At 42.2% G+C, this 15471-nt stretch overlaps 1 protein-coding gene across 3 annotated transcripts in view; it reads left to right on the top strand.

Moving 5' to 3' along the window:
* Positions 1 to 14346, top strand: part of UMAD1 (UBAP1-MVB12-associated (UMA) domain containing 1) — a 209438-nt gene extending 195092 nt beyond the window's left edge. For 2 of the 3 annotated variants that reach the window (XM_075558365.1, XM_075558364.1), the window contains one exon: positions 12455 to 14346. In XM_075558365.1, the coding sequence (XP_075414480.1) occupies positions 12455 to 12712 (258 nt within the window). In that variant the 3' untranslated portion in view covers positions 12713 to 14346. The remainder of the gene's footprint in view (positions 1 to 12454) is intronic. The other variant, XM_075558366.1, reaches the window with a different exon arrangement.
* Positions 14347 to 15471: the final 1125 nt, after the last annotated feature.

Here is a 15471-nt window from a genome sequence, read left to right as displayed (position 1 = left end):
ACACAGACCAAGGTGCATCTTTGTACTCACCAACAACACTGTTTGCATCAAATTCAGAATACTAAGAAAATATGGCTTTTTTTACTCTACAATTTCCCATTTCTTAAAAAAGAAAATTGTCTTGCTTTCAGGAATTACAGGTGTTTTGTAGGCAAGGTGAACTATTGATAATTGTCTCTGAATTCTGGTTATGGACATAACAATTTAAAGTACAAACTAAAAATTATGACTATGTTTTTACACAGTAGGGGTAGAAACAATGACAACGTGTAAGCTTTTCAGTTTAAATTAAGTACAGCAAAACTCCTTAGCTTTCTGCCTTCAACCAACAGCCTTAGTATGGATAGCCACATCCATTATGATTTGTAACACCATTCAAATGTTTGTTCTTAAAATATGTATCACACTCAGGTTATAAAGATGTTGCATGTTCATTCCATCAATGCACAGCACAAAGAAACCAGAATGTAGCTGTTAATATTTTTACATTTCCTTTTTCTTTCCTGTTAGTATTATATGCTATTTATTTCTATTCACACAATATTACTGGTATAATTTATATGTGTCTATGTAGCTGAATCTATAATAACCAAAGCTACATAGACACATGGGTAACTAATTTATGTTTCTCTACCAGCTTCAAAACTAGAAACTGTTCTCTTTTCTTTGTTATAAATGTAGATGGTTGAAGTACTTTTTTGTTTTACAAGATGAAAATCATTCATTTGCATGAAATAAATATTCACCTTGCAGAGGTGATGTGTAAGATCATTTTCATTGTTTTACTTTGAAATTATCTGGGGAAATTATTATTTTGTTACACTCCATTCTGGAGAAGCTGAATATTTAAAATGCATAAGGCTATCAAAGTTGGAAGTTAAGTAGAATCCAGAGTGACTAATAAGAGATACCAAGTTCTTCAGACTTGTGATATTTGTAATAAGCTTGAAGTATTCATGCACCAAAACACCTCAGCCATTCAGTAACCTTGGCTGTGAGTTGGTGTTACAGTTTTTGAAGCTGCTACATGGTCTAGCTAGATTGATGGAGATAACCTAGTAATAAGATGCTTAGTTGAACTGTTACTTTCAACTGTGCTTCTACAGTGGCACAGTGTGTATTCCTGGATTCAGATGACAATTGCCCACAGAGAAATTACTAAACTCAGTGCTTAAAAAAAACAAAACATAAAGTTCTAAAACCAACCCCCTTGATGATAACCTGTACTAGAAAGGTTTATTTAACCAGATCAGCTCACTGAGATCCATAAAGAATACAAGCATAATTTAGAGATAATCAGCATGAAGTTATAATGTGTACAAAGTTGATAAATGGCTGATTTAAAGTGTTTTTCTTTTAAAGATCATCTTAGCCAGATTGGATGGATATTCTGTTGCTGAGACACTCTGAGACTAGGAAGAAAGGGCTACGCACAGCTGCAACCCCACCAAACTTAGTTGGTTGCGAGGCTCAAGTAAAGGAACAAATGAGAAAGTACTTTGGAACTTGTGTGAGGCAATATATAAATGTTAATTGTGATTTTTACCAAGTTCTGATTAAAACTTTCTAATCCCCTAAATCTAACTAAATTGTGATGAAATGTTGAAAAAGTCATACCAGTATGTTTTTTCATCAAATATTATAGGGCATGAAAGTTTTCACAACCTTCAGTTTGTTCTATTTTTAATCCCCAGATCATTTACTTTTTGCAATTCCTGTGGGGGTGGTTAATATGTCTCATTTTGGGGTGCAAACAGAGTTGCTTTGGGGGATTGGTGGAGTCTTGAGAACTTAATGAATGACACTCCTCTTTCTCACTTGCACCTGGAGCCAGTGAAAAACTAAAACCAAATTGTGGGCAGAGAAACAAGATAGCCTCTTTGGGCTAGCAATTCAGGTTAGCCGGTGTAATGACTGAAATAGGCATCTACACTCTCAACACCCCACATCTAGATCTGGGAGAACATTTAAGTCCGCATTTTTACCCCAGGCACCAGTCTTGCTAGTCCTGGTAGAAAGAAAAGGAGACAGCGACTCTCCCCAGGATTCAGGACCTTGGATGGTTTAGCTTTTCCCATTTAGAAACATGGACCTGTCACCTATCCACTAGGTAATTCAGGCCTCCTCATAGGGGACTAATAAGAAGTAGAGCAGACGGTGAGAGTTGCTTGGAGAGGGGGAAAAATCCCTTGTGATTGAAACCTGAGAGGTAGGAAAAAGATTTGTGCCTCTAACAATCATGAGCAGGAGCTAAATGTAATTTCCCAACCCTTCTATGTAGCTCTCATCCCTGAGGCTTTCTCTCCCTTACAGTGCTGACTTAGTCTTGTCTCCCGCATGCTCCATTCCCGAGCATGGCCTATGCTTTCGCCATGTACGATTAGACTGCTTATTTATGGGGACATACTGGTTTCTGAAGGAGAAGGGTCATAAGGCAGATTGGTTATGGGGAATTTGAGGTAGATATGGCCATTCTCCTTGATAACTTTCATTGGAAGGGTATATTTAACCATTGCAGCTCACTGAGACCCATGAAGGAAATAATCATACTTTTTCAATAATCATCATGAAATTATAATGTATCATGTAAAATTGAAATACGGCTGATTCAGTGTTCTAAAAAATAAAGGAAGAAATTTGTCATCCTGGCCAGGTGGAATTAACTGGGCTGACTGGATATAGTTGGGCAGTGGTTTATTTGGCAAGTCAAAGAGCAACCCATCTTACTCTTCCAGAAATCCATGTAGCTGGGGTTTCAAACTAGTTTAAGCTAAATTTGTATTTACACTACTTTTACTCTGTGGGTGATCATGTGAAAAACCGTTGGTAAACTATTACAAAGGGGGAAAAGAAAATAGGAATCAAGTTTCTACATGATAATTTCTAGCTTATTCTAGATAAATGTACATGCACTGATCACCTACTAAGAGGCTGACATTGTGAAGAAAATGGGGTGGAAGCCCCACTCCCAGTCCTGAGCTGTCCATGGGTCTCTGAGTGGGAGGGAGAATCGGCGCCCAGCAGGATGCTTGCTGTGGGAGACGTCTGCACAGGCTATGTGAGGACACATGAGTGAGCACTTGGCCCAGGTTTGGGGAATCCTTTTTAAAAAGGTCTGATGTGCATCTTGAAGGCAAATTGAAATTGGCAAGATATACAAGCATAGAAAGAGAGAGAGATGTTCTAATTTAGGGAAAAGTAATTGAATGAGCCAAGACTCGAAGCTAAAAAGAGACACTCACACATTTAAATAACAGCAAGCAGTTGGTATGAGTGGGGTATAGGCTTTAGGGACTACTAGTAAAATAAATTTAAATCAGTGGGGCAATCATAGGTGGATCAGGCCTTTTGTACCATGAGAAGAAATTTGGACTTTTCTCAGAATTGGCTTTAGAGAACATAGCGCCCTGCCATCGGGTGACCGAGTGAAAGGAGAGCAAGGCTACATGCAGGAAACCCTTGTGATGCTCCAGGCAAATGATGGATCTAATCACAGTACCCAACTCTAACAGCATGGCAGTGGAGTGGAAAAGAATGGATGAATTTGGGGATGTATTAAAAACATCACAGTCAGTTGGGATTGGCTATTTACTGGGAAGAGAAAGTGACCGCCGTCCCCAAACAGACAAACATGCAAACAAGCTCACTGCCAGCGAGTCGTTTCAGACCCTTGGTGACCCTATAGGACAGGATAGACCCGTCCTTATGGATTTCTGAGATTGTAACACTTTACAAGAGTAGGAAGTCTCATATTTCACCCCCCCCCCCCCAATGACTGGTGAATTTGAATCGCTAACCCTGCGGTTATCAGCCCAACACATAAACCACTATGCCAGCAGGCCTCCTTGCGGGCGTGGAAAAGGAAGAGAACTCAGGGGCCATGCTGGCTTCTGTATTGGGCAGCCATGGATAAGCAGCACATATTAGAAGATCATTACGCATGGATAGTGTGGGGGACAGCAAGGGAGGTGGGAGCCTGGTTTTAAACCCGTTGAATTTAAGATGCCTGTGGAATACTCAAAAGGAGGTGTGTGATCAGAATGTACCCATGTACACACTTTGTGACGAATGAAGAAACAGAACAACAGGCATGCGGGACGTGGAGAAGCTCATTCAAAGATGCAAGTTAAAAGTAGGAGGAGTAACCGTAGAGCGTCCCAAAGGATAGCCAGAACCAGCTGGTCAGGTAGGAGAGTGAGGTAGGAAGTGACACAGAAGCCAAGAAACTGAGAACAAAACCTCAGAGAGGGAGTCAGCAGTCTTAAGTGGTATAGAGGCTCCATAAGAAGACCACTTCAGGACGTCTTCCGGGTGCAGCAGAAGAGCGGTCGCTGGGGACGTTTGTGAAAGCAGGCCCCGGGAGGGCAGCGAGGGAAGCGGATTGCCGTGCCTCGGTCTGAAAGCCTGCCTGTGCACCAAGTGGAAACACCATGTGGGGGTTAGGGAGCGATAGGCCAATGGGTGATAGAGGTTTGTGCAGATTTTTGTTGTTTTTGCTTGTTAATGATTAATTGCTGTCTTAGTTTGTTCCCAGGGCTGCCATTACAAAACACCACAAAGTGGGTGGCTTAAAGAAATGTATTGTTTCGCAGTTCTGGAGACAGAAATTTGCCTTCAGGGAGTCAGCTCCAATGGAAGGTCCTTTCATGTCTCTAATCTGCCTCTGTAATGCTGGCCGTGGCTTTTCTGACCATCCCCTGGCTGGTAGATGGGTTCTCGTGTGGTGTTCTCCCCGGTGGGACCCTGTTTCTGCTTGAGTGTCCCCATCTTTAAGACACCACTCAAAAAGATTAGGATTAGGACCTACCCTACTCCAGTTTGACCTCATTAATTCAACAGATAACATCTGCAAGTAGAACTCTTAGCGCTCTAAACACGGTCATATTCGAGAGTGCTTCAATCTTTTCTTTTTCCGAGGGGGTGTGCTGGGGAGAGATACAATTCAATTTCAACTAATTGCTGATAGGCAAGAGCCAGCAGCAGTGAAGACGAAGTGCAGAGAGAGAGAGAGAGACACTTCATAACTAATGAAGCCTCATTCTTTAACAGGATGAGGAGGGGGGTTGACAGTGGCCCAGGAGCCTCAGTGGAAAATAAGGTTTGCTCCTGAAGAGGACAGTGTGCCCGTTTGGGCAGGAGGGAAGCACAGATAGGGAGACATGCAGATTCATTTTTGGGGTGGAGCAGGCAAGTCCCTGTGAAGTAGGAGTCTGCCCTTCCTCCCTGCCAGCCATGAGGAGGAAGACGGTGCGGTCAGATGCCAGGAGAGGCGTTGTGGTGGCTGAGAGGTGTGGTAGCGTCTATTCCAACTCCTAGCAACCTCAAGGGACAGAGTGCCACTCCCTTGGGTCTCCCCGGTTACAAGGCCTTTCTCTCATGAAGCTGCTGACTGGTTTCAAGCCACCAAACTTGGTTAGCAGCTGGGCGCTTAATGGTTAATATCACCAGGGCTGCTGAAAGACAGAAGGGAAAGTTTGAAAACTGCTGTGAAAAGTGGAAGTGGGGGCCTGCACGGAAGGTTAGAGATTGTGACTTTCTATAAACCGATTTAAAAACCACATATATATGTATATATATATATACATATGTATGTATATATATTACTGCAATAATTGAGTTTTCAAAGGCAGAATTAAACTGGGTCCCATATTGAAGACACGGTTTCCTTTCCTGGTTCCTTTCCTAAAATGCTTCCCTTTCCATTGCGCCCACACTGTACTTGGTGAGACAGCAAGATTTTCCAGCTTGAGACAAGCCATTTTTCCAAGAATATATGGAACAGATTACAGAAGCAAGTGACAGTCTGCTTACTTCCCTTCTTCACTTGTGTACAGTCAGCTGCTGCTCTGAAAAGAGGAAGTCGGAGAGCTTTTTGTTTTTCTTTTTAGGGAGACAGAGGAGAAACAGGAAGACTACTCAGGCAGGTGGAAACACTGAGGGGAACAGGCGAGAGAACACGCGAACCTGGGCCCATACCTTCCACAGTACCTTCTGGGAGATGGGATGGTATATAGTTTGGACATTGTGAAAACACCATATTAAAATAAACCATTGGGTCCCCCCACCCAGGGGGACGAACAACAGAAACGTGGGTGAAGAGAGACAGCGAACGGCGTAAGATATGAAAAAAATAATAATCTATAATTTACCAAGGGGTCACGAAGTGGGAGGGAGGGGAAAAGAGCTTTTTGAGGGTGTTAGCTGTCACAAAGATGTCACACTGAATTCCGCTGAATACAGAATAATTTATCTGTACCAGTGGTAGAGTGTTCTGGGTTTGTGCTTATTTCTTTTTCCTAATCCCTCGATTTTAAAATCAAATGCCTAGTTTGTCTGGAGTCAGAGGGAGGAAGTATCAGAAAACAAAGAGCCCAACTTCCGTGCCATTCAAAAAATACTTACTGAGCACTCACTTTGTGCGGGCACTTTCCTAGGCCTTGGGACTTTGTAGAAAAATAGGGAATAGTCTCTACCTTTGAAATATCATTTCTTCCAAGTGAAAGTAGCGCCTGGATGCATAGGATTTCTGCAGGTACAAGGAACGAATCCTCTGGTGCTTACCAGCCTGCCAGAAATTCATTAGCAATCAATTTCTTCGGAAAAACGGCCATAATAGCAACAAAAACAAATGCTTGAGTCTTATATTCACTGGGTCATTTGCTTGTATCACCTTCTCCTAACCTCTGTCCTTTGATGCTTCTGACTCAGATTTGCCCCCCCACCCCACCTCCTATCAAGAGGCTGATGTAATGCAAGCAGAAACCAGCTGAAGCCGGCATAGAATGGATAGTTATCTTGGGAGATAAAGTGACAGCATTGCTTGTTCAGGCTATTGTTCAAAGGAACATGTCTTTTATTTATAGACAGAATTTAAAAGCATAGACAGCCAGAGCTTGATACTACTGCTTCTTAGTATAACTCATTTTCCTGAAATATGCTTAATATTGCTACCTTCTTTGCATGTAAATTGAATGTGTTAGATGGGCGTTTTAGATGTAGTTTCAGGTTCTCGTAGCAGGTTTCATTGCTACCTTGGTTAAGACTGGAGTCTACATTTGTATACCTAGTTTGCTTTTATAGGATACTATTTTCTCTCTCAATGATTGGAGGCCAGGTTGTAAGGGGTAAAAGCAGAAAAAAATGTTGGGTTTTTTTTTACGATGTCATAAACAGATGATTTCCATATTAATAAAATCTTCATAATTTAGTCTGATGAGGCTAAATGGATGAGGTCTCCAATTGTTGCCAGATTGCAAAGTTGGCCCTTCTCATAGACTTCATAGAGGTTGTTGGGCTTATGTGCCAGGGAAAATATAGTTGTCCACTCTGATACCTACATTTTCTTACGTTCAAACAGCCAAGAATGAGGTTCACAGGGATGACACTACCCTGATGCTCTGCGAAAGTGACCTCATGTTTCCAAGGCTTTGCTGAAAAGTGTTACGTGCCCCGAGCTCTTAGAAGATATTACAGCTTGAACCTCATGAATCTTTACAGCCCCTCTGCAAGAAAGGGCAGAATAGTGCCTATAAACCTCTGAATTATTGGAAAGGAAGATACTAGCAGGTGAGGAACAGAAGATAAAATGAGGCCAGTCCACTTTTTAATCAGCTAACTGGTGAAGAATAAATTATTTTATATGTACATATCAAAACAGCAAGATAATTTTTACTCTATTTATTGTGATGCTATAGATAAGGATATTTACTTTGTCAGTAAGATTAGAATAAACATCTGACCTAGAGTACTTATATTTAAACCTTATAAGGCCGAACACTCTGAAAAAGTATTAATGCCAGACAACATAAGGGAACATATCTTCAAGCATGTCATCATAGCTTCATTTCTTTGAAGGATTAAACACAAAAATAATGAACATGTTTTGTGAACATTATATTTGAAGTAATTTTTTTAATTTGGCTACTAAGTAAAAGGTTAATTGATTCATTTCTTCTTGCTCCATTGTGGTTAACATACTGATTCTTCTCTCTCAAGATTCATTTTATTATGCAAATGAAAAAGCACAAGACTTTGTGTCTAAGAGGGAGTGAGCGAGCTGCTTTTTGCAGGGGAATTCATGCACCTGTGTCAGCCCTCAGGTCCCCTCCTCCCATCCCCGCTGCTTCCGTGGGCTGCTAAACTGGAAACTCAGTGATCAGGTTTATTGGGTGCATGGTCCTTGGATTTTGTCTCACATTCTCTTTGTGATTTTTTCTCTCATTTTGCTTTATAATTTCTCCCCTTCCAGCTCTCAGCATGCCAACGGCAGCTGCATCGTGGCACTCACCCTGCTGCCAAGAGGGCAGACAGCCTCCATGGAGACTGTAACATTGCACGGTAGCCAACGGTTAGGAGATAGGGGCTGGAGCAACCCAGAGAACACAGCTGAAATTCAGATTATCCTAGGACATAGTTGGTGAAACACTTTGCCCAATGTATTTTGTAAATGAAATTAATCTTTGAACTTTTTATTATGAAAAGTTGTGAAACAAAGCGTAGAAAGAATAGTGTGATACATTCCTCTGCACTTCCCTATCCCTTAGTTTCCACTATTGTCAACTGAGGTTGAGAGAATACAAGATAAAAGAGGAAGGCACAATGATCTGAATGAATTGCCAATGAAGAGCAAGCAAAGGGAATAGCTGGGTCGTGAATTTTATCTATAGCCAAGTGGGACCCATCATGCCTATATTTTTAATTAATTAAGTTAAAACATACTGAACATTGTTCTAGTTACTTATAAACATCACTTCATTTAATCTTTCTAACAATACCTATGAAATAGGTACACTCTTGATCTCATAATACAGCTAAGCAAACAGCCCAAAGAAGTTCAATAAGGCACCCAGTCATGTGCTCGTTAGTAAGCAGGGAGCCTGGGATTTGCATTCAAGCAATTTGGCTCAAGAGCCTGTGCTCCTAATCACTCCCCAGTGCTGCCCACTAGCAATCCAGGCCCTGGTGCATATGAAAACTTGAGGTTTTATTGCCCATCCATCCTTAGCTTCCTTTCTAGGTTTTCCATCCATGTGGTAAATCCCTTTACAGCAACTACAATTGTGGACTCAATCCTCACTGATTACCTGCCCTCTTGGCTGACCCTAGGATACTTTGAATTTTAAAGCTCCTGTTAAGTTTCAGGAGACAACATCTGTCTACTGTATACATGGATCTCTGTACTAAGTTGCATCTACAGGAATCTTGCGGAAGGACTCGGGGCTTTAATTGCAGGTGTGGGATAGCCAGCTTAGACATAGAGGCTGGAACAACACAAGCAGCACAGCTGAAATTCAGATCATTCTAGGAGGGATTTGGTGGGACACTTTACCCAATGCGATTTGTTAATTAGCTTAGTTTTTTGAGCTTCTTTTAAATGAAAAAGCTATTAAACATAACGGACAGCAGTAGAAACAGTGGTGTAGTTTTGGCGATTTCATTTCGGTTAAGTCACAGGACCACTTTTGACTGGGATGTCTGGTAGTTTGTTAATGTGAGGTGATTCGTGTAACAAATCTTTCTAGAGGGGCCCAGGTGTAAATAGTAGCATGACTTGTGAACAGAGCAGTGTCTTCTTACAGATTCACCCTGGTTTTTTCTTTATTAGAGGATGTGTCTCTTTTGCCTTTACATTGCCTTTAAGAAGAGACCCTCCCACCCTGCCAGTTCCTCTCCATCTGCCAAACGCACAGTCCCTGTCCCCTTTAAAACGTAATCTCGTGGAAGAATTGTCAAACACACGGTCCCTGTCCCCTTTAACACGTAATCTCGTGGAAGAATTGTCAAACGCACGGTCCCTGTCCCCTTTAAAACGTAATTCCGTGGAAGAATTGTCTGTGCTCATACCTCCTTTCCCTGTCCCTCTGGTCACTCGCTCTCTTGCATGCAGCAAGCAGACCTTTCATCATGCCTCACTCAGCTCCAGACTTACGTGATGTCCCCTTGCCGACTGAGCAGCGCTGGCAGGGGCCTCACATGTCTAAAACTGAGCTTTGGAGCTCCTGCCCAACGATGCTGCTTTGGCACCCTGTCCTGTCCTTGCAAGCCGTGGTGCCACAGTTCAATGGCTTGTGCTCCAAACTGGCTTCACCCTGGACTATTGTTCTCTTACAGCCACACTGATTTCATCAGATAATCCTATTAACTGTGCCCTCAAATCTATCCAAAATCTAACAATTTCTTCTTTATTCTTTGCACCCACACAGACATACATCAAATCATCTCTCACTCCCAACTAGGTTTGCTCCTTTCCCCCTCCCCAATGCCTCCTCTCGGCAAGAGTGACCAGAGTGGTCCCTTTCAGATATCAGAATGTCTGTCTCCCTTGCAACTCTCTCTCTCTCTCTCTCTCTCTCTCTCTCTCTCAAGATTTTAAAATCTGATACACATCACTATGGATGAGCCTCATGTGTATCATATTTAGTGAAAGAAACGAGAATCTGAAAGCTCATACTGTGTGATTGTATTCACTTACATCACAAAAAGAGATAACCCCAGGCTCTGCCCTTACAGTCAGAATGGTGATTGCTTTGGGGGCCGGGAGCGGCGTTTGACTGGCAGAGAACATCCGGAGGACTCCTGGGGGAGTTGGTCATTTCGGTTTCGTGGTCTGGGTGTTGGTTACACTCACATGTGTGCAGTGATTAGAAATTTAACAAACTATGCACTCAGAATGCACTCTCCTGTATATATTTGTGCTTCAATAAAACTTTTACAACTCTGATATCTTTCACACAGAAAATCATTCTCTAGGCTGAGAGACAAGCACTCTATCAGTTCTCGTTAGCATTAGAATATAATCTCCATGCATGTAAACTCTTGTCTACTTTTATTTATTAGATAAATATTTATCAAACACTAAGCATCACTCTGGTGGTATAGCGTTTATGTGTTGGGATGCTGGCCACAAGGTCAGCGGGTCGAAACCACCAGCCTCTCCACAAGAGAAAGATGAGACTTTCCACTCCCAGAAAGAGTTACAATCTGGGAAACCTACAGGGGCAGTTCTACCCTGTCCGCTAGTGTTGCTGTGAGTCGGAATTGACTTAATGGCAGTGAGTTTGGTTTGGTTTTTAGGCATGAATTTGGGGGCAGTGGCAGTTTGTTGGTAAGATGCACCTCATGTGCAACCAGATGGACTAGGTATACAGGCTGACAGTGACTTTTTAAAAACCAGCCATTGAAGTACCATTCAACTTTGGCAGACCTGGTATCGCCAAGGGTTGGAATCAACTGAATGGCAGCTGGTTTTAGGCACTGATCTAAGCATTTGATAGATGGAAATGAACACGAGAGACACATTCTGATTAAGCTTTTGAGGGACAATAATCATAATCAACACAGAGTATATTACAAAGTACCAAGGGCTACAGAAAGGGAAAAAAATCAGCAGAGGGAGGCATCTGGATTGAGCAGTAGGTGGGAAGTAATAGTATTCAGTTTTAAGTAGCCTGGCCAGGAAAGGCCTGCTGAGAAGGTAGTGTTTGGGTCAGCACTTGGAAGGGGCAGAAGGTAGGAACGTTGTGTCTACCTAGGGAAAGTACCTTCTGGGAGGGAAAGTAGAAACTGCAAAGGGCCCAAGGTAGAAGCAGTTCCGGTGTGTACTAGCAACCACCAGTGGAAATGCAGAGCAGATCATGAAGGGCCTTGCAGCCTCTCTAAGAATGAGATGGAAGTCATTCTGCATGAGAGAGGGATTCTGTGTGTGTGTGTGTGTGCCTAATTCGGTTTGACTTTTAAGTTCAGATGCTTGCAGTGGCTGATCATTCTCATTGCTGTAAACATCCCTTATAGGGCATTACCCATTGTACTCTTGACGTTTGTTTGTTTGTTTGTTTCCAGCATTTGGTCTGCATTAGGGTCCTTTCGCAAACTAATGTACTCTAGGGGTGCTCATCTTAAAGAAATCAAATGATATATTATGAGTCCTTTATATTTTAATACCTTATGTAACACAGCATGTTAATTAAGATTCATTGCCTTGAGTCTCGGAGGTAAAACATGTGCCCATAAGACAACTAGTCAGGACACCTAGAGGAAGCACTAACAATATCCTGGGCAGTTTGCCCTTTACATGTTCACCGTGGGCTCCGTTGATAGACGCTTCATGGAGAAGCTAGTTCATGGTTCAGCAGAGCCTCAGCGCATACATAGGGTTTGGAAAAGCAGAGCCAGACTGGCAGGGAATACCTGGGAATAAAAGGCCTAGGAAGCATGCTTGTTTGATTTAATGGGGGTATAAGGGTCTGAGTAAGGGTCGAATTGAGAACTCACTGTAAAGCCTTGCCGAAGTTTGGATGAGTGAATCTCTCCAGTAAGGTCCAAACTGCATTCCCACCTGGGAATATTTGTGCATGCCACATTTCCCAGCCGTTTTGATGTATTGATGTCACGCTTACCATTAGCAACCCTCTAAGTCCACAAGGTCTAAATGCTTTTAATGTATATGTGTTTGTAGACCGGCAAAGAAACCTCATCCAGTGTGACTTTGGCAGACTCTGAGGCAGGAACTAAAGCAGGCCAGTCACTGGAAAGCAGCTGCGTACTGGCCGAGCTCCTGAACGACATCCCCTTCACGCTGGCACCGCATGTGCTGCTAGTGCAGCCTACCTTCAGTGACCTCCCAGACCACATACTCTCCTCCGATGTCGGCGAGAAGCTGTCACGCTTTTGGTATGATTTTACCCTGGAGAATTCGGTGCTCTGTGATTCATAATCTCTGTGTCTATCCGCACCCTACGAGCTTTAAAGAAGATTTGCCTTTCCTGGTTAACCTGTGGATGTTCTTTGCCATTTCACTGTACAAAAGCCCCCTAGTATCTCAAAACAACAACAAAAAGTAACTGTACATCCACTGTTGTGTCTTATTATTATTATTATTTTCAATAAAATTCATTTGTGTGAAAATTAAATGATCCTTTCCCCTCAAGTAAGAGAGAATGGCAATGTGGCTACCCAGCTTTGATGAAGAGGATGACCTCAGCGATCCGCCCCAAACCTAACACCTCAATTTATCTGGGAAGCACGGTGAGGGACTGGTGTTTCCCGCAGTTAAAGGAGCGGGAATTCTCTTTGCTGATTTGGAGAAGCCTTGAATTAATGTTCTGTCCATCCTCCTTCTGAGATGTTAAGATTGAATTGAGAAAGAGTTGCCTTGATTTCTTCAGTCTGATATGGACAGATGGATGAAGAAATAGAGAATGCTACTGAAAAAGCAGCTGTAGTTTGAGAATAGGAGACTGCTGTCCGATTCGAGTGAGAAATTTCCTTGTCTTAAACTGGTGGCCGGCCTGCCGCTCCCCCTTAACTGAGCCTCTGTCCCTGCCTGTTTTGTTCTCTGCCCTTTGCTACTTCAGCGAGCCCTCTCTCACTAGCTTCCCCAGGGACCTCTCTGCTACCTCTCTCTCACTTGGCACTTTCCCTCCATGGCACATGTGTTCCCAGTTTACGATGAGACCCACGTTTCCTTTCAACCTCTCTGCCTCCCAGAGAGAAACATCTCATGGTGATACTTATGACTGCAGACACCACCCCTACTTAGAAATGTGTTGGCCACAATACAGATGGAAATGTTTTCCTGTTAGAAACACTGCCATCAACTCATTTCCTATTGGACTGCAGCAGGACACCTAGATGGGAAGTACCTTAATGCTTGAGTGTCTAGTACTTCTTCCAACCAGTACAAAAGGAAACTGCGAGTGGGTCACAACTGCAAAGGGAAAAGGTAGATTCTGATAGAGTTTTCTACGCTATGGGAAATTTAAGTAACATTTGGCTTGATTAATAGCACTACTATATGTAAATTCTGTGCCAAATTGTAAGGATGTTTTTCACAAAAAATAAGAGTGCCATAACAAAATTAAACACTGCATAAAGGTACATGAATTATCCAAGTTTTAATCTGTCATGCATGCTTATTTAAGAAATAAATGTGGTGTGATCTTGGTGAAAATGCTTGAAAAATGCTTTATTTGTTAGAAGTTAAAGGAAAATTGCTGTTTACAAAAATATGCTTCATTTATTAAGAAACGTTACTCTCTGAGCTTAATGGTTAGATTCTTACAGCTTTTATAAAACAGCAGTCTGGGAAATATGTCTTATTACTGATGCATATGTGAACATTTTAAAGAAGATGTTGTAAAAGTACATCCTTTTAAAATATCTATGTTAATGTGCCTATGAAGTTCAATGCAAGAATGTGGTCAATTTGTCTAATATATGTGTTAACTTTTGTCTAAAATACTTACGCATTTCATTTGTATTTATGTCTACCATGTTATAAATATTTTTATTTCTTCATTTGTCTAAAAAATTGTTATGTTTAAATAAATGGAAATGAACATAAATAAATATTTTGATTATTTATAGATTCATAAAAATGTGGTTCTTTTTTTCCCATTCCTATCTCAGTGAAAGATACTGAATCTTTGGACAAGAGTTAAATGTGTACTTTTTAAATAGCACAGAAGAAGAGTATAACATTTCCATTATATATACATTTTTAAGGAATGACATTGAAAATGATAAGGTCTCGAGTCACTCAGGGTTCAGTGTAGCAACAGTGAAACTCAAAACCTTCCTCTAGTTCCTGAATGCTTCCTCCCCTTCCAATTATCATGACCCCAATTCTAACTTGCGGACCTGGTTATACCAGAGGATGTACAGCGGTGCAGGAGGGATCTGGAAACACAGGGAATCTAGGACGGATGAACCCCTCAACACCCGCGGTGGGAGTGGCGACACCAGGAGGGAAGGGGGTGTAGAAAGGGAGAACCGATCTTGGAGATCTATGTGTAACCTCCTCTCTGGGAGATGGGCGATGGGAAGGTGGGTGAGGGGAGACGCCGGGCAGTGTAAGATAAGATATAATAATTATTTATAAACTATTAAGGGACCAGGGGGAAGGGGTGAGCGGGGAGGGAGAGGGAGGGGAACAAAAAGGGAAACCGAGCTGATTCCAGGAACCCAAGTGGAAGGTGAATTTTGAGAATGACGAGTGCAACGAATGTATAAGGGTGCTTTGCTCAATTGATGTATGTATGGATTGTGATAAGAGTTGTATGAGCCCCAATAAAAAGATTTATTAATAAAAAAATGATAAGGTCACTGGCCCTGCCTTTGTGGAACTGGCGAGAACTGAGGGACTTCCCCCAGCATCTCCAGACAGCGCCCCAGCCTCACAAAACTTAAGAGCCAACGTTACTAAACCAACTTGTAACAAAAGCACTGTGGAAATGCCAGTAAAACTTTTCTTTGTGTCTGAGTCAGCGCAGGAGCCCTGGTGGCGCAGTGGTTATTCTTTGGGCTGTTAAAGTCAGCACTTTGAGACCACCAGCTGCTGCCTGGGTGAAAGATGAGGCTTTCTACCCCCGTCTAGTTACAGCCTCAGAAACCCACAGCCAATTCTACTCTGCTCTATGGGGTTGCTAGGAGTCGGAATGGGCTAAATGGCAGTGAGATTAGTCATTCTTCCTA

The sequence above is a fragment of the Tenrec ecaudatus genome, chromosome 9 (assembly GCF_050624435.1).
Source record: "Tenrec ecaudatus isolate mTenEca1 chromosome 9, mTenEca1.hap1, whole genome shotgun sequence".
In the NCBI taxonomy this organism is placed as follows: domain Eukaryota; kingdom Metazoa; phylum Chordata; class Mammalia; order Afrosoricida; family Tenrecidae; genus Tenrec; species Tenrec ecaudatus.
Note: the sequence above shows the minus strand (reverse complement) of the source record. Positions and strands in the feature narration are given on the sequence as shown.